Source organism: Arvicanthis niloticus, chromosome 16, assembly GCF_011762505.2.
Source record: "Arvicanthis niloticus isolate mArvNil1 chromosome 16, mArvNil1.pat.X, whole genome shotgun sequence".
Taxonomy (NCBI): domain Eukaryota; kingdom Metazoa; phylum Chordata; class Mammalia; order Rodentia; family Muridae; genus Arvicanthis; species Arvicanthis niloticus.
This window is the reverse complement of record NC_047673.1, coordinates 28,588,375-28,614,664: the sequence shown is the minus strand read 5'-3', so window position 1 is coordinate 28,614,664 and position 26,290 is coordinate 28,588,375. Positions and strand designations below refer to the sequence as shown.

Genomic DNA, 26,290 nt, shown 5'->3' with positions numbered 1-26,290 from the left:
TTAAGTTTTCTATCTCCAGGGTGTTCTCCCTTTGTGATTTCTTTATTGTTTCTACTTCCATTTTTAGATCCTGCATGGTTTTGTTTAATTCCTTCTCCTGTTTGGTTGCATTTTCTTGCAATTCCTTAAGGGATTTTTGTGTTTCCTCTCTAAGGGTTTCTATCTGTTCTTTGAGAGTGTTATTTATGTCTTTCTTAAAGTCCTCTATCATCATCATGAGAAGTGATTTTAATTCTGAATCCTGCTTTTCTGGTGTGATGGGGTGTTCAGGGCTTGCTATGATGAGGGAACTGGGTTCTGATGTTGCCATGTAACTTTGATTTCTGTTGCTTATGTTCTTGCGCCTGCCTTTTGCCATCTGGTTAATTCTAGTGCTACCTGTACTTCTGTCTCTGATTGAAGCCTGTCTTTCCAGTTGTCTCGCTTGTGTTTGGTCTTCTAGGAGTCCAGATGTCTTTGTGATTTTTTCCAGCTGCCCTGATTACAGTAGTATCTCTAGGATGCCTCAGGATATGGTGCCTCCTATGTAGCAGTCCAGCTAGATGTCTGCTGTTCTGGGTGTAGTGTCTCCTCTTGGATATCTCAGGGTATGTTGTCTGACACTCTGAGTTCAGTTGTTCCTCTGTGGCTCTGGGTTGAGCGGACCTTCCAGTATGTCTCAGGAGGTGACCGGGGTCCACACAACTGCAGACCTGGTAGAGGTCTGGTCCGGGACTCAGACCCGGGAGATGGGCAGAAAAGGGGTGCTAGCTGGCAGGGGTGCCGGGGAAGGGGAGCGGGGAGGGGTATCTGCTGGGTTCTGAGCACTCAGGGAGCCCAGCTATGAGCTCAGGGTAGTATGTGGGTTTTCCTACCTAAAGCTGGTTGTGGAATCTGTGGATCCCCCGAATATGTCTGGCGGAATCCGGGGTGCACTCACCCGCAGGCCTCAGACCGGAGGAGGGGCAAGCAGCAGAAGGAGCGTGCTAGCGCTGGCTATGGGTTCTATGGATCCCCCAGAATGTGTCTGGCAGAATCCAGGGTGCACTCACCCGCAGGCCTCAGACCGGAGGAGGGGCGAGCGGTGGAAGGGGCTTGCTAGCACTGGCTATGGGTTCTATGGATTCCCCAGAATGTGTCTGGGGGACTCCTGGGTGCACTCACCCGCAGGCCTCAGACTGGAGGAGGGCTGAAGTTTTTTTCAATCAGGTTTAGGAGTTCTCTGGTGGAAGTTTTGGGGTCACTTAAGTATATTATCATATCATCTGCAAATAGTGATATTTTGACTCCTTTGTTTCCTGGTTGTATCCATTTGCCTTCTTTTTGTTGTCTAATTGTTCTGTCTAGGACTTCCAGTACTATAATGAGTAGGTAGGGAAAGAATGGGCAGCCTTGTCTAGTCCCTGATCTTAGTGGGATTGTTTGAAGTTTCTATCCATTTAGTTTGATGTTGCCTACTGGTTTGCTGTATATTGATTTTACTATGTTTAGGCATGGACCTTGAATTCCTGATTTTTCCAAGACTTTTATCATGAGGAAATGTTGAATTTTGTCAAATGTTTTCTCAGCATCTAGTGAGATGATCATGTGGCTTTTTTTTCTTTGAGTTTGTTTATATAGAGGATTACATTGATGGCTTTCCATATATTGAACCATCCCTGCATACCTGGGATAAAGTCTACTTGATCATGATGGATGATTGTTTTGATGTGTTCTTGGATATGGTTTGCGAGAATTTTATTGAATATTTTTGCATCAATATTCATAAGGGAGATTGGTCTGAAGTTCTCTTTCTTTCTTGGGTCTTTGTGAGGTTTAGGTATGAGCATGATTGTAGCCTCATAGAATGAATTGGTAATGTTCCTTCTATTTCTATTTTGTGGAATAGTTTTAAGAGAGTTGGTATTAGGTCTTCCTTGAAGGCCTGATAAAATTCTGCACTAAAACCATCTGGTCCTGGGCTTCTTTTGGTGGGAAACTTTTAATGATTCCTGCTATTTCTTTCAGGGTTATGGGACTGTTTAGATGATTTCATTGCTCCTGATTTAACCTTGATACCTAGTATCTGTCCAGGAAATTGTCAATTTCATCCAGATTTTCCAGTTTTGTTTAGTATAGGCCTTTGTAGTAAGATCTGATGATTTTTTAAATTTACTCAGTTTCTGTTGTTATGTCTCCCTTTCAGTGCTACTTTTATTAATTTGGATACTGTCTCTCTGCTCTCTGGTTTATCTGGCTAAGGGCTTATTTATCTTGTTAATTTTCTCAAAAAACCAGCTCCCGGTTTTGTTAATATTTTGTATAGTTCTTTTTGTTTCTACTTGGTTGATTTCAGCCTCAAGTTTGATTATTTCATGCCATCTATTCCTCTTGGATGTATTACCTTCTTTTTGTTCTAGAGATTTCAGGTGTGCTGTTAAGTTGTTAGTGTATGCTCTCTCCACGTTCTTTTTGTAGGCACTTAGAGCTATGAGATTTCCTATTAGCACTTCTTTCATGAAGTCCCACAAGTTTTGATATGATGTGTCCTCATTTTCATTAAATTCTAAAAAGTCTTTAATTTCTTTCTTTATTTCTTCCTTGACCAAGTCATCATTGAGTAGAACGTTGTTCAGTTTCCACCTGTATATGGGCTTTCCATTGTTTTTGTCATTATTAAAGACCAGCCTTAGTCCGTGATGATCTGATTGGAGGCAAGGAATTATTCAATCTTTTGATGTCTGTTGAGGTCTTTTTTGTGGCCAATTATATGATCTATTTTGAAGAAGGTACCATGTGGTACTGAGAAAAAAAAGTATATTCTTTTGTTTTAGGATGAAATGTTCTATAGATACCTGTTAAAACCATTTGGTTCATAACTTCTGTTAATTTCATTGTGTCTCTGTTTAGCTTCTGTTTCCATAATCTGTCCATTGCTGAGAGTGGGGTGTTAAAATCTATTATTGTGTGAGGTGCAATGTATGCTTTAAACTTTAGTAAAGTTCCTCTTATGTATGCGGGTACCCTTGCATTTGGAGCATAGATGTTCAGAATTGAGAGTTCATCTTGGTAAATTTTTCCTTTGATGTGTATAAAGTGTCCTTTCTTTTTGATTACTTTTGGTTGAAAGTTGATTTTAGTTGATATTAGAATGGCTACTTCAGCTTGTATATTGGAACCATTTCCTTGGAAAATTATTTTTCATTCTTTTACTCTGAGGTAATGTCTGTCTTTGTCACTGAGGTATGTTTTCTGTATGCAGCAAAATTCTGGGTCCTGTTTATGTATCCAGTCTGATAGTCTATGTCTTTTTATTGTAGAATTGAGTCTATTGATGTTAAGAGATATTAAGGAAAAATTATTGTTGCTTCTTGTTATTTTGGTTACTAGAGGTGGAATTATGTTTGTGTAGCAATCTTCTTTTGGGGTTGTTGGAGGATTACTTCCTTGCTTTTTCTAGGTTGTAGTTTCACTCCTTGTGTTGGAATTTTCCATCAGTTAGCCATTGAGGTGCAGGATTTGTGGGAAGTTAGTGTGTAAATTTGGTTTTGTCATGGAATATCTTTGTTTTCCCATCTATAGTAATTGAGAGTTTTGATGGGTATAGTAGTCCGGGCTGGCATTTGTGTTCTCTTAGGGTCTGTATGATATCAATTCAGGATCTTCTGGCTTTTATAGTCTCTGGTGAGAAGTCTGGTGTAATTCTTATAGGTCTGCCTGTATATGTTACTTTACCTTTTTCCCTTACTGCTTTTAGTCTCTTTTTTTTTGTTTTGTTTTGTGCATTTGATATTTTGATTATTATGTGATGGGAAGAATTTCTTTTCTGGTCTAGTCTATTTGGAGTTCTGTAGGCTTCTTGTATGTTCATGGACATCTCTTTCTTTAGATTGGAGAAGTTTTTCTCTATAATTTTGTTGAAGATATTTTCTGGCCCTTTAAGTTAGGATTCTTCACTCTCATCTATACCTATTATCCTTAGGTTTGGTCTTCTCATTGTGTCCTGGATTTCCTGGATGTTTTGGGTTAGCTTTTTGCATTTTCTTTGACAGTTGTGTCAATGTTTTCCATGGTATCTTCTGCACATGAGATTGTCTCTTCTATCTCTTATATTCTGTTGGTAATGCTTGCATCTATGACTCTTGATCTTTTTTCTAGGTTTTCTATCTCCAGAGTAGTCTCCCTTTGAGATTTCTTTATTGTTTCTACTTCCATTTTTAGATCCTGGATGGTTTTGTTTAATTCCTTCATGTGTTTGGTTGTGTTTTCTTGCAATTCTTTAAGGGATTTTTGTGTTTCCTGTTTAAGGGCTTCTACCTGTTTGCCTGTCTTCTCCTGTACTTCTTTAAGGGAGTTATTTATGTTCTTCTTAAAGTCCTCTATCATCATTGTAAGAAGTGATTTTAATTCTAAGTCCTGCTTTTCCAGTGTGATAGGGTGTCCAGGGCTTGCTATGGTAGGAGAACTGGGTTCTGATGATGCCAAGTAACTTTGGTTTCTGTTGCTTATGTTCTTGTGCTTGTCTTTCACCATCTGGTTAACTCTAGTGCTACCTGCACTCACTGTCTCTGACTGGAGCCTCTCTTTCCAGTTATCTTGTTTGTGTCAGAACTTCTCAGAGTCCAGATGTCTCTGTGATCTTGTGATCCTGAGCTCCTAGTTGGAAGAACTGCTGGAACTCAAGCTGCCTCTGAGACCTTAAAATCCTGCTGCTCTTAGTGCAGTGGTTCCTCTAGGATGGCTCAGGATATGGTGTCTTCAAGGGAGCAGACCAGCTATGTGTCTGCCCCAGCCAAAAGGACCAAGACAGGGGTGGAAGGGGAGTGGTATTCTGGGAGGGTGGGGTTTGGGTGTTTGTTGTTTCCCGAGGGCCCCAGGGTTCCAGTTGTAGCTCTGGGGCATAGGGTAGTGAGAAGGGGTTTTTACCAGCTACTCTGAGTGCAGTGGCTTCTCTAGGATGTCTCAGGATATTGTGTCTTCATGGGAGCAGACCAGCTAGGTGTCTGTCCCAGCCAAAAGCGTGGCAACAAAATTTATGATGACAAAATAAACAAGCAAAATAGTGGACAACAATTTGATAGACACAAAAAATTTATCACAATGTTTTAGGGGCTTGGCAGTCTATGTTTGCATTTGAATAACTCCAAACTTTTAGAGCAGAGATCATACTTAGACTCACAGCAGAGTGTGATGTAAAACTGATACTCAGTGAAGGTGGGAAACAAAGCTATGAAAAGGAAAAGATTGTGAGGATGAAAATATATTCCTCAAAATAATTTCCATAATGACCTATAACTCCAAATTCATCCTTCAATTCATCTACCCTCAGACTTATCCATCAATTAATCCCTGAGAATGTAGTGCCCTTAAAGTGATCAGTTCTCAGTAAACCTTTAACAGATAAACTATCAGGGTGCAATTTTAGATTCAAGCCATAATAAACAACATCACTGCTCAATTGCCATAATAGATAATTGTTTATTCAAGAATCATAATTAATTTATTCTTGAATGGACTAGTTTTGCTTGGTGGTAATTCCCTTGAAGTTATCTAATTATGTATCTGTTCTTAACATTCCTGAATAAAAGAGAGTTTTAGACTTTAGTTCAAAATTATCCTTCAAAACTCCATTTATTTTGCATTCCCTACTATGAGGTCAAGATATCACCTAAGGCAATTATCTTTTGAGACCCAGTAAGCACAGAAAGAACATGAACCTTTCTACACAGCAAACTCAAATTCAACACTTTCAGGCTGCATCCATCAAGCAAAATCAGCACTTTCATTTGTAGTCCACATAGAATAGAATGCTAGCAAACAAAGGGAAGGTAAATGATAAGTCTGACTTTGGAAGGTGAAAGTCTTCAACTTAAAGGAAAACTATTAGTTTGACGCAGACATCTGTTTTTGCCTTAGCAGAAGGCATAAAGTAGTGAAGTGCATGAGGAGAATGCATGTCTCTTGTCTCCAAATGACAGCAATTAAAAGTGGCAGCCTATAAGAATAGAGAAATCCAACTGCATGTACCCTGTGCCCTCCTGTTTGTTTGAAAGCCAAGAGCATCTCACCTCCATGTCTTTCTAATGGAATGATTGCAAGGATAGACAGGTTCCAGGGCTTGTTTGACAACACAAGAAAGGATTTTCTGAAGGGCTGCCTTTTAAATTAAACAGTGTGCTGCTGGGCTAAAATCAATATTTTCTGGTTTGTTTTTATTACCTGGCTTTTGTTTTTCCATTCTTGTCTATCACATTAGCCCACTGTGATGAGGTCAGCTTTACAATCAGCCTTTCCTTTGTTCTTCAGAGCTGTCCAAATCTGAGAATATGATACCTTTCAGGCACCAGAAAGAAACAGTTTATCTGAGAAGGTACATCTCTTGTTCTCTACTGGCTGTATTGCTTGATAAGAAATGTGATGTACAGTCACTTAATTTTCTCTAGGGACACTTTTTCAGGTTTATACACTCAGAGTAATCACTGTGCTCAGTTTTCTAGTTGTTTCTTAACCTTCCTAGTGAGGGAAACTTCAGAGACATTAGACAATACTGTTCTGTGCCCCCTCTAAATTTCTTAATGAAAAGTGACTACCAGTTTTGAAGTAAGTATGCAATTCACAGCCATTTTCACAAATGAGCTGTCATATCAGAGGTCTTCGCTGCCAGACATTTCCATAGCTTATTTTCCCCCAAGTTCTGTTAAAGCAAATATTGAAAGTGCAACTGACTAATGTGAAGTATGTAGGTGTCCATAATGAAAGCCAACTCATTTTAATTGTATTTGAATTTCATCATTTAAAAATACCTATTTTAAAAAGTAACTTCTCTGAGTAGCAATGTCAAAAAATTCTGTTTGATGTCCAAAGCTCTTCTATGTGCTAGAGATAGGAAATTTCTTTGAGATATAATTAATTTTGCTGTGGCATAAATTGTCCAACTTCACATGCATCATACATTAGCTGGGCATTTTTGCAGTATCTTTTTTCCCTTACTTTCTGCATGTAACAGGATAATCAAATCACCATGACTCTTCAAAGATCACACTGCTTCTCACACATCCTAAGGATCCTGACTGCAGGTATAGTGTCTTCAACCTTTTACTTCCTGTGGAATTCTCCAACTTCTTTTCTATTATGTTTTTCTCATTTCACTTTTGTCCATTAACTAGGAAGTGTCTCCCTTTAATTATTCATGTGACATCTTAGTTAGGTTTCGACCATTATGACAAAACCCCATGACCAAAAACAACTTGAAGGGAAAGATTTATTGTATCTTAAAACACATAGTTCATTGTCCAGAAAAGTTGGGGCAGGAACTCAAAGCAGGAAGCTGACGGCAGGAACTGATGCAGAAGTCATGGAGGTAGGCTGCTTACTGGCCTGATCTCCATGGCTTGTTCAACTTACTTTCTTATAGCACCCAAAGCCACCAACCAAGGTGTGGTACCATCCACAGTGATCTATATCCTAGCATGTTGATCTTAAATCAAGATTATGCATCATAGTTTAACTCCCATGCCAGATCAGATTGTGTCAATTTGACATATAATTAGGCATCACAAATAGCCTTGCCATATTTTGCTATTTAGTCCACATAGCCAAAGAACTGGACATTTCAGGAGAAAAAAATCTCCTAGTTCACTGATGAAAATGTTAATTACATATGCAAAGTCCCATTTATCATGTAATATAAAGTATATCCTATCTATATTCACAAAGATATAAGGCATAAATTTATTGAGCTGATGGACATCAGTTAGATTTACTCTGCTTAACACACTGGGAAAATTATTGATTCTTTCAAGGCCTGGTTTTCTTCTTTCAAGTAGTATTTTTTTAAATGTTCAACATGTTGGATTTGGGTAAAGAAAAGAGACAAATCAAAATAAATTGAGACAAACCCTGGGTCAAAATTGTATTTGGTACATGCTATTTCTACTATAATTGTAATTTTAAATATTCCTACTATTCTTATTTGTCTTAAATTTAAATAGTTTAAAAAGAAATAAAACACATTGAACAAAAGATGAAAATGGGAATAGAAAGTAGACAAACATCTAGGAATTGCAAATACAAATTTATACCAGTTATTTCGTATTCACAGGTAATTAAAGACTCCTTTAGAAAATGTAAAAGAAATAGGAGAAGGTATAAAGTGATATTCATGGCTTTTGTGGACGGGATCATTTTTGCTGATGGAGGTGCTGCTGGTGTGTTGCTGTATGCTCCTCTGGATAGACCCACATCCATGAACATGTGGATAGACCCAAACTCATGCACATGTGGATAGACCCATACCTGTGTATATTGGGTAGACCCACACCCATGCACATGTGAATAGACCCATACCTATGCACATGTAGATAGACTCACACTCATGCACTTGTGAATAGACCCACACCTGTGCACATGTGAATAGACCCACACCATTGCACAGGTGAATAATCCCACACCTGTGCACATGTAGATAATTTCACACCCATGCACTTGTAGGCAGCTTCAGTTGGACTTAGTAGGTTATAAAAAAGAGAAGGTCATGGAGTTGGGCAGTAGATTCCTTTGTGAATAGTTCAGAGGAAAGAGAAGGAGGCCAGCAGTAGAAGTATGGTGGATATAGTTGAGATGCATTGTATAAATGTATAAAATTGTAAAAGAATAAAAATTACAAAATTTTTAAAAAGTAATATTATTTATATTACCAAATAATAACTTAGGCAATGTGCAATTTTTTTCTCATACATAGCATGACAAAAGCAAATATACTGTTTAAAAATATTACCTATTAACAATACCAGCCCTAGGTGGTCCTTAAATGAGGAGTCTTCTTCAAGTCATATCATAGCTATTACACAGATAATTTTGTACAATAGAAAAACTTTATAGTTCTATAGAAGTAAAATATTGTTTTGTTATTGCATCATAAGATAACCAAAGATTCATTATAAATAGATTTTAAAAAAACTTCAAGGAAGATTATGCCTCCATAAAGAAATGATCTTTTCAAGATAGATTCACCATTGTTCAAAAGCTAGATAATGCTTCATTGTATCAAAATATCAATAATATTACATAAATTGAATACCTTTTATGTGTCAGTTAAAAATTTCAGTGTAAAGCAATACCTTAAAATTAACATTTTATAGCACATAAGAAATCTACAGGTATTTATATGAGATAAATTTAACTGTTGAGTTACTATGAAGCAATAAGTCTTATGTGAAACTGACATTAATAGTGTGCCAATCAGATACTATGATAAATGTTGGCAGTTGTGAAGTAACAAATTTTAGTAACCATAAGTGTTTAACAATATTTTTAATAGAAAAAGGTACAAGTTGTAAATCTAACATACTAATTAAGTGTTGATGCTCAATGGTGGTGAAAGGACTCATATATAATTTGAAAATGACTCCATGACTCTTGATTATCTTAGGTTACTGGAAATAATATTTTTAAAAACTTAATAGAAGAAGCTAAAGTGATGACTCACTGACTGCTCTTCTAAAGGTTCTCAGTTCAATTCTCAGCAACCCCATGGTGGCTCACAACCCTCTGATGCCCTCCTCTGGTGTGCCTGAAGACAGCGACAGTGTACCACATACATAAAATAAATAAATCTTTAAGAAAAAAACAAAAGAAAAATTTTAATTCTTGCTCACTAGCAGCTAAATTCAGAGATAGTTAAAAGTGAAATTGTGTTAGTGATAACAGAAACAGGCATTCTCAGTATCCTGATATGTTGTCCACTGTGAAGCAGGAGGGCTGCGAAGGTGGTGAGATCTGTCTGGACAGAGATAGAATCCTTAAGTGTATTGGTACCCAGATGCATCTGTGCTGGAACGGCAGTGACTTCTGGGACAAAGAAGGTAATTAGTATCTCAGTCATCAATTCCTCATCCATAATATATGAGGATAATAATTGCTTACACCTTACTGAAGTATCTAAGTTTGAAGTAATTATGGGTCCATGCAAACATGATGCTTGACACATAGTAAGGTAACAGCAAATACTGGAGGTTATCATAGATACATGTTAACAGGAGATAAAGTTGGAACAGGATCTGGATTTCAAACAAGTGTTAGTGCATGTGTTAAGGATCTTTAATTGTCAAGTTAAAATTACTTTTGTTTCTCTACAGTATTTAATGTAAATTGCATTGATTGTACACTTTCTAATTGTGTTAGTCTGTTGAAACCTGGCATGTCTGTTATGGGTGTATACCAAACAGCTTTTGTTTTATTGCCCTGAGTATTACAGAATCTTGTTTTTTTTTTTTTTTTTTTTTTTTTTTTTTTAAAAAAAGCTTGCAAGTACTGGAAGAAGTGAGTCAGGCTTTAAGCAGAAGCAAGAGGATAGTGGGATTGATTATTGTTGGTATAACAGCTTTAATTACATTAATTGCTAGCACCACTGCTTCTGCAATTGCTTTGACACAAGAAGTTGAGACAGCTACTTTTGTTAATCATTTAGCAAAAAAATATTATTAATGTTTTGAACATACAAGAGAATTTAGATAGGTGTTTAGATAGGTGGATTGATGTTCTTTATCCTATTCAAGTTAGTGGAAGAAGGTTCAGAGTTTAAGAGTAAGGAGTCATCTCAAGTGTCATGCCAAATACCAATGGACTTGTGTTACTTCTAAAATTTACAATGATAGTCATTATAATTAGGAAAAAGTTTAAAGACACTTATAGCGTATCTGGAATAAGTCTAACACCTATCTGGATGTTTTAACTTTGCATAGTGAGATTGTAAATTTAAAGAATGCTGTTCTGCTGAGCTTTGATGCTGCAGATACTGCTGATAAAATTATCCATGGCCTGAGGTCAGTATTTCCATTTTGGTCAAACTTCAAGAATAGCACATATAGCCTGATCATGCTACCCCTTGTTGTCCTGGAAATACTTTTATCCCTGGTCATCATGTCAAAGCTTGTCTTTAACAACACCAACATGTTGGCAGCCAAAGTACATGAATTGAAACTGAAAATGGACCCCCAGAAAGAGTTATTAATTTAATAGGCTGGCAAGCCAAGGATGGGTAAGATTCTTCACAGAACCTTACCAATCTAAGACATAAGTGAATTGCTTATGATAATGAATATTCCACGATGGGTAAGGAAGGAATTCTTGTCAGAACAACCTAAAACAGGCTCAGTCTTGTTTACAAAATTAAAAAGGCAGAGATGTGGAGAACTTTTGGGGCTGCTTGGCAGGAATGTGACATTGGTCAAGGACAAGGAAATGGGCTTCAGGAAGGAATCTGACATTAGGCTAGAACAAAGAAGTAATTTCATGCAGGTATCTAAATCTTAGACTAGAACAAAGAAGTAATTTCAAGCAGGTATCTAAATCTTAGACTAGAACAAAGAAGTAATTTCAAGCAGGAATCTAAATTTTAGCCTAGAACAAAGAAGTAGGCTTCAGGCATGAAAATGACTTTGGGCTAGGACAGGGAATTAGGCTCAGATATTTTGGTCATCCTGATAAGCCCTTAGAAACAGAGATTATGGGAATGATCACAGGACTTTGTTGTATTACCTTGCTTGTTCTTTGACCATTTGTGTTTATTGTCTTGCTTGTTCTTTGACCATTTGTGTTTATTGTCTTGCTTGTTCCTTGACTATGTGCTATTAGTCAATTGTATTGCTAGTTCCTCAACCTAAAACTGACCTTAATACTTGCATTAATTAAAATGACATAAAAGCATAAATAAATAAATAGGCAAAAAGTGGGTAAATAAGCATCATTAATGTTGTGTACTAGTTAAATGATTCTCCTGCTCTCAAAGTTTTCTTGTAAAAACATTACACTCCTTTATCTTTTTGCTTTCCTTTTATTTTCTCTAAACTATATAACTATATAAAATGATTTTGAACATATCATATAAATTATATGGAGTTCAACGTAAGAAAATCATTTGATTAGGTATTTCAAGGTACTGGAGTGTAAAACATTATGACAAGTAGGAAATTTTTGAAAATACATTCCATAATAAATTCTTTAAAAGTTAGAACATTATAACAACTAAATTATTCAAATCAATGGCATACAATGCCAATCACATCATAAGTTTTGCCACTGATGAGGACAGACATTTGCAGAAGTTCATTCATTCACTCCACAATACTGAGAGCATTTTATTAGTATCCCTTGGCACACTGCCTCTCAGAATAAGCTACTCTCAGGAAATGAGCACAGTGCTCAGTGGCAGACAGAGGGGAATTAGATCAGTGTCTCCTTGCATATAGTCTACTCTTGTTAGTAGTTCACTTTATCTTGTCAGTAATTACCTGTTTATCCAACACTTGTAGACTTTGAATAAGCATTTTTACAACAAGATGAAACCTATAGGATCTGATTAAGTTACTGGCCAGATTTATTTGGTAGGCTTGGAAAAATTAGCGATGAAGGTAAATGAGCATACTGTGTATTGGACCCTTCAACTAAATCATAAATTGCTCTGAGAATAACCTCTGCATCTTTATGTGTCTATGTAAATTGAAGTTTTGTCTAACAAATGAGAAGAGAAGGGATAAAATTTAGATGGTAGCTTTTGAGATCTATTGCATATTGAGAAGACATCCTGTTAGCATTTTATCAGCTGAATCCTCATAATCATGTGGACCACTGTCCTGTAATGGAACTCCCTCTGGCATGTGAAAATACATGTACATCTCAACTCCGTCTGAACACAAATGCATGCATATTTTTTGAGTAAATTAGAAAAATCTACCAACATCATGTGACTATCATGGATAACCAGTGCAGTTTTTCATATTCTGTAAAACATGGAAGGGAGACAGGAAAAAAGAGAAACAAAGAGAAAAAAAAGCATATGAATTGAAGAGAATTTCTTGTACATTTTAAAGTTACTAGTGATTATCCTAGTTCCCTGTGGTTACTTTAATTTTTTTATTTAGCTGACTGCTTTTTAAATTATAGAGGCTAGAAGTTTGAAACAATTTTCACTATGTTCAAATCAAATCTTGGTGTTAGCATTCTCAAAAAATTGTACATTTCCCTTTCTAGTTTCTTGAAACTTCCTTCCATGCTTTCTGGTATTTGTGTCGTTATTTTGATTTTCTTTATTTCTGTTAATTAAATTTTTCATACAATATATTTTATTACAGTTTTTTCCCTCCCCTAACTCCTCCCAGATCTTTCCCATCTCTTTATCTACTCTACATCATATGTTTTCTGTGTCTCTTTGTCTCTCTCCCTTCCACTCTTACAAACATAGAAAACAGAACAAGAACCACCACCACAACAACAACAACAACACACACACACATCAAGGAAACAACAACAGAAGAATAAGATAATTACTCCAAACCAAAGTAAAAATTTACACACAAAAAAATTGTTGTCCATTTTGTGTTGGGCAATTATCCCTGTGAGTGTGGCCTGATGGAGTGTGCATGATAAGGTCATTTGTGATTTTATAAACACAGGGATCATGAGCACAGTGATTCTCAAAGTTTGTCTTGGAATATAGTATCTTTGGAAAGTGACTAGCTGAAAGTGTTTATGAAACTTACCCAAAGGGCCAATTAACTAAAATTTTCAAAAAATAATTTAAGACATAAAGGTTTATTACAAATGTAACTTAGAATAGCATCAATTATCGACTCTTCATTTTTCAAAGTATCAATGTAGAGTTGTTTAAAATTTGTCAAACAAATATACAAATCTAAAATGAATGCTTTTAATATATTTTCAGCTTCCTTTCCCTAACAACAAAGTGGTTAATAAAAGAAAGAATTGCACAGAGTTGAGCTGAAGTGATGATTCTAATCAAAAGACAAAATCATATCATATGTTGTACAATATGGTTAATTGAAATACCACTACCTTTAACTAAAGTACTTTAGCATGTCCCTAGTAAGTTAGAGTACACTGTACATTTTGCTCTTGATGATTCTGTTGGGTAAAGGAAGTTTATTTTCTTATTCCTATTTAACTCAGTGATGCTGATTATTGATGAGAATTATGGAAAACAATAAGGTCCTGTCAATATGAGAATATAATGACATATATAATTACATAATTTACTTAAAGAGATTATTGGTTTATTTTGATATTACAGACACTCATTGTTTTTTACTTTTATTAGCAATATCATATGTTAAGGGTGTGGAACAAAGCAGATACATTGTTCAATTCTTGCTCTAGAACTGGAAGGGACCATAACTCCATGGTCCCTTTGGATAGGTCATTCATGACCTACAACATTGCATTTGTCTCCATAAACTAAAAGTTGTAAACACCCTATAATGCCATCCAGTAGACCAAACTTTAACTACATGAGATTTTGGAGCTTATTCAATATTTAAAAGATAACAAATATTAAAGTTTTAAGGGATTTGTTTATTCCTTTAGATATGATATATAATATTCTTCATCAATAAATTACTGTATGAATTTTGTTAATTGATTTTATAATGCTAAGGCAAATTTATATTTCTTTGATATTTCTTAAATAATGAGCCCTATATTTTCCAAATTTATTACTGTTTTCAGCATAACATTTTATAGGACTGCTGACTACTCTCCATTGAACAAACAATAAGGACAAAGCTCATTCCTGGAAGAGACTAATTCTCTTTGTCCCAGTATTCATTAGTTCCCTCCAGTTCTTTGCCTACAAGATTTTCTCCCTTTCCTGTTACAGTGTCATTTATAATGCTATTGCTTCCATATCCTTTATGCAATTTCATAGATTACATTCTGGTCTTCCCTTTTAAATGCAATGTTCCCTGAGCCATGGATGCATGATTTGCTATGTAGATTTAACCACTGGGGCTGGAAGCGATCGATCTGTTAATCTATGCTTTGGGTTTGGTTGTGTTTTTCTCTACAGTAGTTTCCATTTTTTTTTTTTTTTTTTTTTTTTTTTTTTTTTTTTTTTTTTTTTTTTTTTTTTTTTTTTTGTAAAGAGAGGCTTCTTTAATGAGATGGCAGTAGCTGTACTTACCAGTGTGCTTAAGGATACATTTTAAAACATAGTAAGGAATTATGCTGGTTTAGCAAATTGCAGTAGTGGATTCTTTCCTAAGGTCTGTGGCTTTCATGATACTAGGGAATTTGGCTTGGTTTCTGCCACAAGGCTTTTTTTTTCTCCTGTTGAGTGAAACTTGAGTCCAAGTAACTATAAAGCTGTTAATTATCACCAAATGTGAGACACTGTATTTTTACCATATCTTCCCATGCTAAAAAAAATATGATTACTTGGTGTTATAGGACCATTTAATTACTTTTCTACCTTGTCAACATGCATAGTCTTTTTTTCTCCCACAGAAACTAAAGCTTATAAAGGATGCTTTCAGGTCTGATACAGCTCATTTCATTTAAGTTCTATGTCCTCACAGGTACCATCAGCAATAGAGACCCACCTTAACCTCTGAGAAGCAGCTAAGGGCTTTGTTGATAATATACATTGTTGTAGGTGTCACGTGGACTAGTCTGACCAACCATGTGAAAGGAAATTTCTTTGCCAAGCTTTTGAGATCTTTTCATCTGTAGTTCTTGTGCTTTCCTGGGAAGACTGTCAGCCTGAATGATATAATTTCCTTCAGGGTCTATATAATACACACATACACATATATGCATTATATATAAATATATGTTTGTGTATATATTGATATCTATATGTATATATGTCTATGCATATAGTATGTATGTATGTGTATGTATATAATGTATTTTTGGGTAAATTTAAAATAGTACAATTTATTGAGACTTTATCAAACAACCTTGTGTTACTTGTTTGTGTTGCTTGTGTTACTCCCTTCCTTCTATGTTGACCTTCCTTGCTTTTCCCCAACTGGAGCCTCATTTTCAAGATCCTATCACATGTGTCCTTTACCCTGTTAATCATTTACCTGTCACTCTCACTGTTCCTTTCTTTAAAGGAGAATGTATTTTCAGTTGTAGAAATTTATTTGAATAGAAAAAAATGACATAGCTAATAACCCATCTTTAACTACTACTGTGATAGGCTTTGGAAAGAGGATTAAAGGAATAAAACACCCTATTCTTACTTTTCTTGTTTTAAAACACCAGCGTCCAAAAGAAGAAGCACCCCCTGGGTACCATATTCAAATTGTGTGGAAAAAATCAATTTCTTCTTTGTCTCCATTCTAAGAAAAAGTAAAAAGAATCAGAGTCATTGTCATTTTTGTTGAAAAGATGAAAACTAGGAGTTCCTCTTGTAAGATATAAGAAGAATTACAAATATAATTTTTAATATGATTATTCCATCCATTGCCCAATACAGTGCAATTCTCTCCATTTGTAGGAGCAAATCCATCTCCTCACTTGCTGACAAAGAACAGTGAGAAGAGTTATAGTATTTATGTTGTCAAGTTTTTAAAAACAAAATCTTACTATAATTGTTAGACATCAAAGGTTCCTGAAAAATTATGTTTTCCACAACCTAACATTATGAGTAAGAGCTCATCTTTAACTATTACTATGATTGGCTGTGGAAAAGGGGGTAAAAGAATAAAACATCCTATTCTTACTTCCCTTGTCTTAAGACACTAGAGTCCATAAGAAGAAGCATCTCCTGAGTACCATATTTAAATTGTGTGGAAAAATCAATTTCTTCTTTGTCTCCATTCAAAAAAAGAATTAAAAAACATTCAGAGTCATTCTCATTTTTATTGAAAAGCTAAAGACTAAAAGTTTTTCCTTGACAGATATAAGAACAAATACAAATATAATTCAGAGATTTCCAATAATTTTTAAGTTCCAAGATGAGAACTGAGGTGTCCTAACCTTTCTCTTACACTTACTCATAAGTCACCTCTTCACCATTTCTATTACTCTCTCTGTAGAACACTTTTGTCTAACCTCTATAAAAATATATAATCCAATGATTAGATAATGACTACTTAGTGAGTAATGATTGTAGAAAAAACACTCAAGATATAGAGAATAAAGATCACCTTACCAAAAAGTACACTGAAAACAGGTTTGGTGGTTCTTGTTAATACTAAGCCTTACAAGATAGAACCTGTTAGACCTCTATCATATGTTAGAATGTTATTTTTAATGACTTCCATTTCAGCCATGAATACCCTGTCCTCAAATAAGAGCAGAAGGGGTAGGAAAAGAAAGAGAACTAGAAAGAGGAAAAGGAGATACATACAATATTATTTCTATTTCATTAAATGTTTTCCTAGAGATGCTTAAAGGATAACATTCTAAGTAATATCTTCTATGTTCTTGTATATATGATTTAATATAACACATATTTTTGTATAATTTATCATGTGAGTTCATGACATATTTGGAAGTGAGGCAAATGAGATTTTTATCTCCTAATAAATATTGAGAAATTATTAAAGGTAATATTTCTAGATAAATGTTCAATTCCTTATTTAATTTTAATTTCATTTGAATACTATTTAAATTTATTTGAACATTTAATTTGTTTTGGTGTATAGTTCCAGAACAATAAAATATTTGATTAAAATTACGTCTTATTTATTTGAAATTCAAAACTGACTCAATACACTGACAGATTTGATAAATAGAGCAGTCTGACACTTGAGGGAATTCTTAATTAAAGAAAAATTATTTTTAGCATTTGATTTCCCAAGTTTATAGTGAGCACCTGGCTTACACAATTTGGATCTGATATTTATCAAGATGATTTTAGTGATTATTAATTGTTGACAATGTCTGTGTCTTTAATTTGTTTTCATTGAACAATTTATCTGCTTTTGTGCCTGTTTTATTAATATGTCACTTAGCATAACTTGAGGTTAGTGACAATGATATCTCCAGCAGTATTTTTAATTACTCAAAATTATTTTAACTAGATTGAGATATTTTGTTTTTCTATGAAGCTGAAAATTATCTATTTAAGATTTGTTTTGGAATTTTGATAGGAGCTGCATTGCATGTATAGATTGCTTTTGGTATAATAGTCATTTTTCTATGTTAACAATACCAATTCATGAACATTTTTCTCTTCAATTTTTTTCTTTAATGTCTTAAAGATTTTAATCATAAAACTTAGTTTCTTGGCTAGAGATACCTCAATTTGTTTTATTTTATATTATTTGAGTCTATTGTAAAAGATATTTTCCCTAATTTCCCAGTCTGCCATTTGTACATAGAAAAGCTACTGGTTTTTGTTGTTGTTGTTAATCTGCAACAAGCCAATTGCTGAAAGTGTTTGTCAGCTATACAAGTTTCCTGGTAGAATTATTAGGGTCTCTTACAAGTACTATCATATTATTTACAAATAAGGATACTTTAACTTCTTGCTTTCTAACTTATACCACCATGATCACTTTCAAGTTTTGTATTGCTCTAGCTAATACTTCAAGTACTTTTTTGTATAGATACAGAGAGAGTGCACAAGCTTTCAGTGTTCCTTATTTTTGTGGAATTTCTTTGAGTTTTTCTTCATACAGTCAATATTGACTATGGACTTGCAGTAAACTGCCTTTATTATGTTGATGCATGTTCCTTATATTCCTAATCTCAATAGTAGCTTCATCAAGAAGGAGTGTTGGATTTTGTGAAAAGCCTATTCTGCATCTAACAGTGTGATCATGTGGTTTTTTTTTCTTTCAATTTGATTATATGCTAGATTTGTTTATCAATTTAGATGCTGAACCATCCCTGCATCTCTGGCATGAAGCAAACTTGATCAGGGTGGATGATTTTTTGATATATTCTTTGATTTAGTTTGCAAGTATTTTATTGAAAATTGCTGCCCCTATGTTCATATGGGAATTTGTTTTGTAATTGATTCTCTTCACTGTGTCTTTATGTGGTTTGAATATCAGGGTAGAACAAATCCAGAAATCTCCCTTCTGTTTCTATTTTATAAAATAACTTGTGGAATATTGGAATCAATTCTTTGTAAGCCCGATAGTATTTTGCACTAAAACCATTTATACTTGAGCTTCATTTTTTATTCTTTTATTTTTGGTTAGTAGACTTTTAATTACAGCTTCTACTTCATTAGGAGTTGTAAGTCTGTTTAAGCTTGTCATCCAATTTTGATTTAACTTTGGTGGGAAATATATGTCAAGAAAATTGGCCATTACATTTAAATTTTCCAATTTGGTGGAACACAAGCTTTTCAAGAATGTCGTTGTGACTCTGGATTTCTTTGGTGTTAGTTGCTATGTCTCTCCTTTTTATCTCTAATTTTATTAACTTAGATTTAATCCTCAATCACAAACTTGGGTATTGATAATTATCTACTTTTGCTTTCCACTATACAGATTCTATGCTGTTACAGTGGGGTGAACCAGTGTTTGAAAACAAATATTGTCACTGTTATCTAGTTATATTTCTGTCACCTTGTCTGGAAAATTTTCATAATCATACAGTACTAGAGATTAGCATTTGAACTTTGCACAAGGATAACTATCCTATCAGGATGTTACAGTCTGTATTAAAATGTCAGTCATTTTCCTCAAGATATGTAAATGTCTGTCTGGGGATATTCTTTCAAATGCCATCCCCATCAAAATCACAGAATTACTAATTTAGCTGAAATCGTTATGTTATCTTTCAGGACCCATAATAAGGAATGTTTAATTTGCAGAATTAGAGTATCAAAAGAATGAATCATTTAAGGAAGCGAGTGTTTTAAATTAATTGAGATCATAAAAATATACAAGCAGTAGGTGTCCTACAAATCGTTTTCTTATGGGAGAAAATAACCACTAAGTCTCAGAGACAAGCCAATGCCAATAGCATTTACTTCATGAAGAAAAATCTGTAATGCAGGAGCTTACCATAGAAAACCCGAAGAGTTTTGACTCTCAAGCATAACATGCAGGAAATAAAATTTAAATCCTTGAAAGCAGTCTTCCTCTGTGACTCTACATCCAGGTATGCCTTAATAGTTATTTTAAAGAGCATTAAATAGATCTAATCCATTTCCCTATAATGCTACATTAGTTTAAGACATTGTAAACCTTGGCTTCAGTTTCCTCTTAACAATGCTATTGGTGCTTGCAGAATTGACATGATTTATATTTCCCTCCACAGTATGCCTAGCCATAATTATTTGCATTTCAATGTATAGTTTTGAATTCTATTATATTATCAATGCAGTGCTGATGACATTTATGAAACAAGCATGACATTCTTAAGTCAAAATATATGAGAAAGGATGAGATCAAAAGAAAATAATTTCTAATCTGAAAAGAAAGATGTACAACATTTGAAAAAATGTTATTTTACAAAGTAATTTTGTCATACGCTTTAAAAAAAACTTCATTTTTAAAGAAAAGCATATTCTCTTTTTCTCATTTAAGTTGTAGAAAATCTCTAGTTATCTGGAAAATCAAGGAGAGTCAGCAAGTGTGCTCAGACTGGGTGTCAATTGACCATCTTCACAAGATGCTGGAGTCCCTGACCTCTTCAGACAACCATGACCTCAGATGAACTCAACTGTAATGAAACGAATTAAAGTGGCTCTCAGTTTTAGATAGTGCCTTAACTCCACAAAAGTCAAAGTATCATGGAGTTCTTTGCTTTCTGACGACCTCTGTGAAGCTCTCTGATAGAGAGTGGCTAAGTCCTGTTTGAAACCTCTCTGTAAACGTCTAACACTGCGTTGCCCTGAGCTCACCATCGGCGGTTTCATCATGCCCTCTGAGATATGGGATGTCTGACCTGAGTGTTTCAACCTATCCTTTTTCTTAAATCCACTTAGCTGTGAAATAAAGCAACGAAAGAGATGGGTCTTTGTTCTTTGATCAGAACAGAAGGTGAATTCCTTTTATCTAAAGCAGTAATAATTTAATCTTAAAAGTACTTAACATGGGATATTCAGATCCTCCTTCCTTGGCTCATCTTTGTCTTGTACTCCTTGTCCAATGTTAAATTTCTAATTAATCTGCTACCGTTTTTTAGTTGAGGGAAGAAAATTTGATACCCAGATTTCAGATGATAAATACTGCATGTGTACAAACTTGCTTCTGTTGATGGCTGTGTTCACGCTCCCTGCAGGAACTGAAGGAGCAGTATTTGGGCACTCTGTGGAGACACCTCACATCCGAGCAGAGCCATCTCAAGACCTCAGGTGAGTGTTTTTTTCTACACTGTGTCATAGTTCTGATAAGTTACTACTTTTGACTCATGAATAAGTTAAATGGTGCTTGTGCTATGAACTTGTACAAAAAAATCACTATCCCATAAGTTCATAGTAGTCAGATACTTGATTCAAGATAGTGAGTGTTTCTAACTTATCTCTTTTCCTAAACATATATGACATGAACACAAAAACATACTAAGGACAAAGAGTTTTAAGGATGAAAACAGACAGCTTTCAGGGAAGTTTAGAGGAGTGGTGTTTAAATTAGGCCTCCTGGGAAATTAGACATAAATGAGATACAGGATATAGATAAATAGGCATAAGGAAAATAGAGGAAAAATGGACAAGAGAAAATATGAAATTGTCAAGACACAAGGAGGGGAATGCACAGACAAATAGACACTGTAATTATCGTGTAGTCATGTTTTGTCATGCCATGGTACACCAGTCTAAAATCCCCAATACTACACGGTGTCTAAGAGCCTCAATGGTATACAAAGGCAATCCATACCCAAGCCATTGTGAGGTACCAACATAATGGAGCTATTTCTCAAGACAATCATGACAACTTTTATTAAAAATTATTAAGAGAAAATATTCATAACTACTGCAATAGATATTCTTAACTCAACAAATAGATTAACATTTGATGAACAAAGATGGATTACTTAATTTCTATTAGGGAAATTATACTCCAAAATATATCTGCTGCAGTGATTTCATAAAAGGCAACACTCATGACACAAAGAAAATGCACATTAACATCACAGCTATTAGATAACTATTTAGGAGACAGAATCTTTTGATGGTTCAAGAAGAGTCCTTATGCTCACAGAAGGATGTTACTGCAGAAAACATTTGTATAGGAGCTACTCATAACTTAGCATGTTTGTATCCCCAATGCTGTGGGAGAGGAGGAGTAGGGAGACCAGAAGATCCTGTGACTTTCTGGACACCAGCCTAGTTATAGGTTCAAGAAGAGGGTCTGTCTCAGTGGGATAAAGCAATAAGTGATAGAGCAATAAGTGGTAAGAACTCAGTGTCCTCTGTCTTCCAGACATGGGCTCAAATGTGTATATGTGAGTACACACATATATGCAGGCACAGTACATACACTACAAACACATAAACCACACACACACACACACGCACACACACACAAATACATTTTATTTCATTATTTAGCTTTTGTCATTGAATAAGCAGAAGTATGGTCAAAAGAAAACAGAAAATTGATGTGGGTTCACATCTGCTCTGCCACTAGGCATGGAATGAGGAGAGTTTGACTGCACTTATCACACTCAGACTCCAGGGCAGGTGTTGGCACCATTCTGGGATAGGAAAACTCAGTCTGAGACATGGAAAAGCCAGAGTTGGTTTCGGGGTCCCGGGCCTGAGATGAGGCTGGGACTGAGAGTTCTTAGACTCCTGAACATCCACTGGCCAATGGGAACTGTAGAAGAGCTGAGGAGAGAGAGAGAGAGAGAAAGAGAGAGAGAGAGAGAGTGTTAGGGGTGGGAGGAAGATCTGGGAGCTAGAGACAGCATCTAGCCTTGGGGGTGGTGCTCTGGCTTGTCTCAGAGAAGATTCTCTTTAGCTTGGTGGAGGCAGGCTGTAAGTGCACAAGAGGCCTGCTATGGGAGATTTAGCTGCAGCTCTGTAGGCAAAGAACTTCTGCACATTCCCCATGGCAACAAGTATTCCTATGACTCTGTAGTAAAGATGTTTTTTTTCTTTCCATTTAAATGTTAAAATTAATTGAACTTTGGCATTCAACAGTATGTGTATAGTTAGGATGTACCTAAATATAAACTACATGCATTAGAAGGGATCGATTCATTTGTTAGTTTCTGAGTCCTAAAATAAACATCTTAGTTCTTTTGTTTTAATAAGTATGGTTACCTTATGAAAAATAAAATCACTATATGAATAGCATCACCTATGGCTTTAAGTGGCTTACCGATCTCTCAACCTTTGCAGTGGAAGTGTGAAATAAATTACAGGTGGTATATGAACTTTCTGATTTTTCTCTTCTGAGCATCCATTCCTTTAATATTGGATAGGCTTGGCTTACCAAGTACTGCCGAAAAAGACTGGCTACTCCTAAGATGAGTGTTACTAATTTAAATTTCAAAATGGAAGCAGAAGCAAAGTGCAGTGATAATTGGGCTATTTAATTATTCATGTGTGTACTAAAACTTAAAGCAGAGTGTCAGCGACTTTGACATATGCTGCTGTCAGTTTTCAATTCAGGGCAACAGAAAGTACTCTTGGCTGATGCAGTGCAAATCAGGCACGTCAAATGGGTTGGCTGCATAAAGAAAGAAGTAGACAGACATGATGCTGTCCTCAAGAATAAGCTGTTGTAAGATACAATCGAGTGTAAATATTTACTCCTAAAAATGTGATTTTGTACAGTTTATTCAGCAGATTTAATAACTATATAATATGTTCTGAGTTCTGTATAAGGTTTTATGGAAACTATAGATTCATACGTAGAGCCTTTCTTTGGTTTAATTTTAGATAATATCACTTCATTTTAGAGCCTTATGTAGCAAAACTACTATTAAGTATAGCCAGATATTGATAAAGGTATATATATATATATATATATATATATATATATATATATATATATATATATATATGTAAGTTTTATTATTGTGTATAATGTTTCTGTTTGTTAGACATTATGGCAAAATGCCTAAGAATTTTCCACAATGTTTTTTGTTTTTCTATCAAAAAAATTACTTTCAGTTGCTGTCCAGTCTCACCAATACTTGGTGCTACTAGCAATCTTACAAATACAAATTCAAGTCATGTATAGGGACCTGCTGGTGCTGTATTTCTGTTCTGTTTGCTATTATCCCATGGCTAACAATATGAGTCACTTTCATCCACATATCTGACAGCCACAAATCTTATCTGATGTATTCACATATTCTGTAAATATTGAAGGAATTTTTATATATACTTGTAGCATTTGTGATATGTCATGTTATGGATATTATTTCTCAGTCCATTATGTATTCATTTTATTGGTGGTTATTTAGAAAGTATATTTCAATGTGAGGATATTGTTCACAGTTTTAATCATGCACTACTTATGACACACTGTGGCCTGTGACACTTTTAATCTCTCAAGCTACAAAGGTATTTCATTGTAAATCCTTAAGGTTTCAACTATCTTATGCTAGTGTATGGTAGCAACTGAAGTTTATTCTGCCATACAAATATCCAGTTATTCTATTATTATTTGCTATAAACACATTGGATAACTTCATTGCCCTGGTGAAGGTAAAATGTTTGTAGAAAACAATCTGTTTGTGAAATATGTTTTATTTCACTGTACCAATGGCTGTGCTGTGTCAGTTCGGTCTTGATGACTGCAGCTTTGGAGTCAGGTTTTAAGTTCCCTAACACTGTACTTTGTCAGGATTGCTGACACTAGCATAATAATCCTGAAAAATTGAAACAATCACCATAATATTTAAGTGTGTTTTAGGTAACATATGGATAATCAGAGCATATAGTCCTTAGTATTAGTGTAGTAATTATAGCTTAACTATACAGTAATATTCCAGTATTAAAATTAGTTGGTGTTACATTACCTTAATTATATGGCTAACCCACTAGAATAAAAATGGAAATATAACTTCATATTACTAGAACTACAACATTCTGTTTTTAAATTGCTTTAAGCTATAAGTAGATGGATGATCACTAGAGAATTTAACAGCAACTGATATTTGAAGTAGAAAGAATTCGTAGTTACTTATTCCAATTCCTGTGGTGAATTCTCTCATTATATTGATATGACTTTTGCACATAGTAATTAATTTTCACTAGTTTATGCTTCAATTCCTACTTTGCCCTTTGAGAGTAATTGGCATGACGATAGAATTTGCAGTAGCATGTTCAATGTAAGAAGTGTTTTTCTATTGTCCTATTATTTATATCATACCTCCTAGAAGTGCCTGAGAAATTTTACTTTGAAATAATGAATGGAATGCATAATTACACAGTGTCCAACCTATTTTGATAAGCTGTCATGGCTAGTTAAATGCTTCTTACTTCTAATTTTGGAAACTTTGTCTAAACCTATTTGTTCAATAGCATAGTTGGCAGACTCTTTGAAAGTGTAAAGAAACTTTAACTTAATTGCAACGTTTGTCTTAATTATAGCCAAAATATAAAAAACTTATTCCTCTTGTGGTTTACCTGAGGGACAATACCCAGTGTATATAGTAGAGAACTGATTTCTCTATTCAGCACAATGTAAAGAGACAATGAGTCACTACAGATAAAGTAGATGCGCCTTTGTGACATTCATATAATAACAAATACTGAAGGTAGATAACTCAGATAATCTATATCTCTATACATTCAAAATGAAATTTTCCCACTCACAAAAGTGCCAGTTATAGTTTGAATTGTTTACAATGCCAATTGTAATTTGAAAGGCTTTGGATCCATATGTCAGGTTAATATGTTATTACATGACTTTCCCCATAAAAATTGTTTATTTCTATGTATTTATTTTAATTCAGGAAAGCTTATCAAAATTTTAAGATTGGTTCAGTTTTCATGTGCTTAAAAACACTTGAGAGCTGCCAAACATCATGTTCAACATTAAATCAAAATATAAGTAAGAAATCCTCAAATTAGTGTAGTAAATTTTATCATATATACTTTTAACTAAATTCTATTTTTGTAATTAGTTTGAAATTATTTGTGTATATTACTTGTTTAAACACTGCTTGTTATTCAAAACAGAGTATGCTATTTTAATAACACTTGTATTTTTTACAATTATTACATTTAATTATATCAATACTAGCAAAGCATAAATAGAGACTTATGTAATTTAAAGTCATAATGACTTTGGCACTTAAGCAATTTGGCAGCACTGTAAAATTTCTATCATTTGTTAATGTCTAAACATACCAGGTAATACATAATTTTAAATATTTAGCAATTACATGTTTTCAGAAAAAAAATCTTGTTGCTAATAAAATGAAAATCATCTCATATAACATAATTTACAAATTTAATCTTCCTTGCAGTACCCCCAGGAAATTTCATTTTTCTCTTGTTATCTTTTCTTTTCTTTCTTTTTTTCTTTTTCTTTTTTGGTTGATTTTTGTTTTGTTTGTTTGTTTGTTTGTTTCCATTTGAAGCTCATGCCCACAACTATTCTGAAACATCCACCTCTTTTTCCACAGACTACTGACATAAAAAAACAGGCATCCTACC

General features: G+C 34.6%; 1 protein-coding gene across 1 annotated transcript in view; it reads left to right on the top strand.

Moving 5' to 3' along the window:
* The window catches only part of Sgcz (sarcoglycan zeta), a 363,481-nt gene that overhangs the window by 325,791 nt on the left and 11,400 nt on the right, over window positions 1–26,290 (top strand). The window contains exon 5 of the mRNA XM_034520440.2: window positions 20,950–21,022. Within this exon, the coding sequence (XP_034376331.2) occupies window positions 20,950–21,022 (73 nt within the window). The remainder of the gene's footprint in view (window positions 1–20,949; window positions 21,023–26,290) is intronic.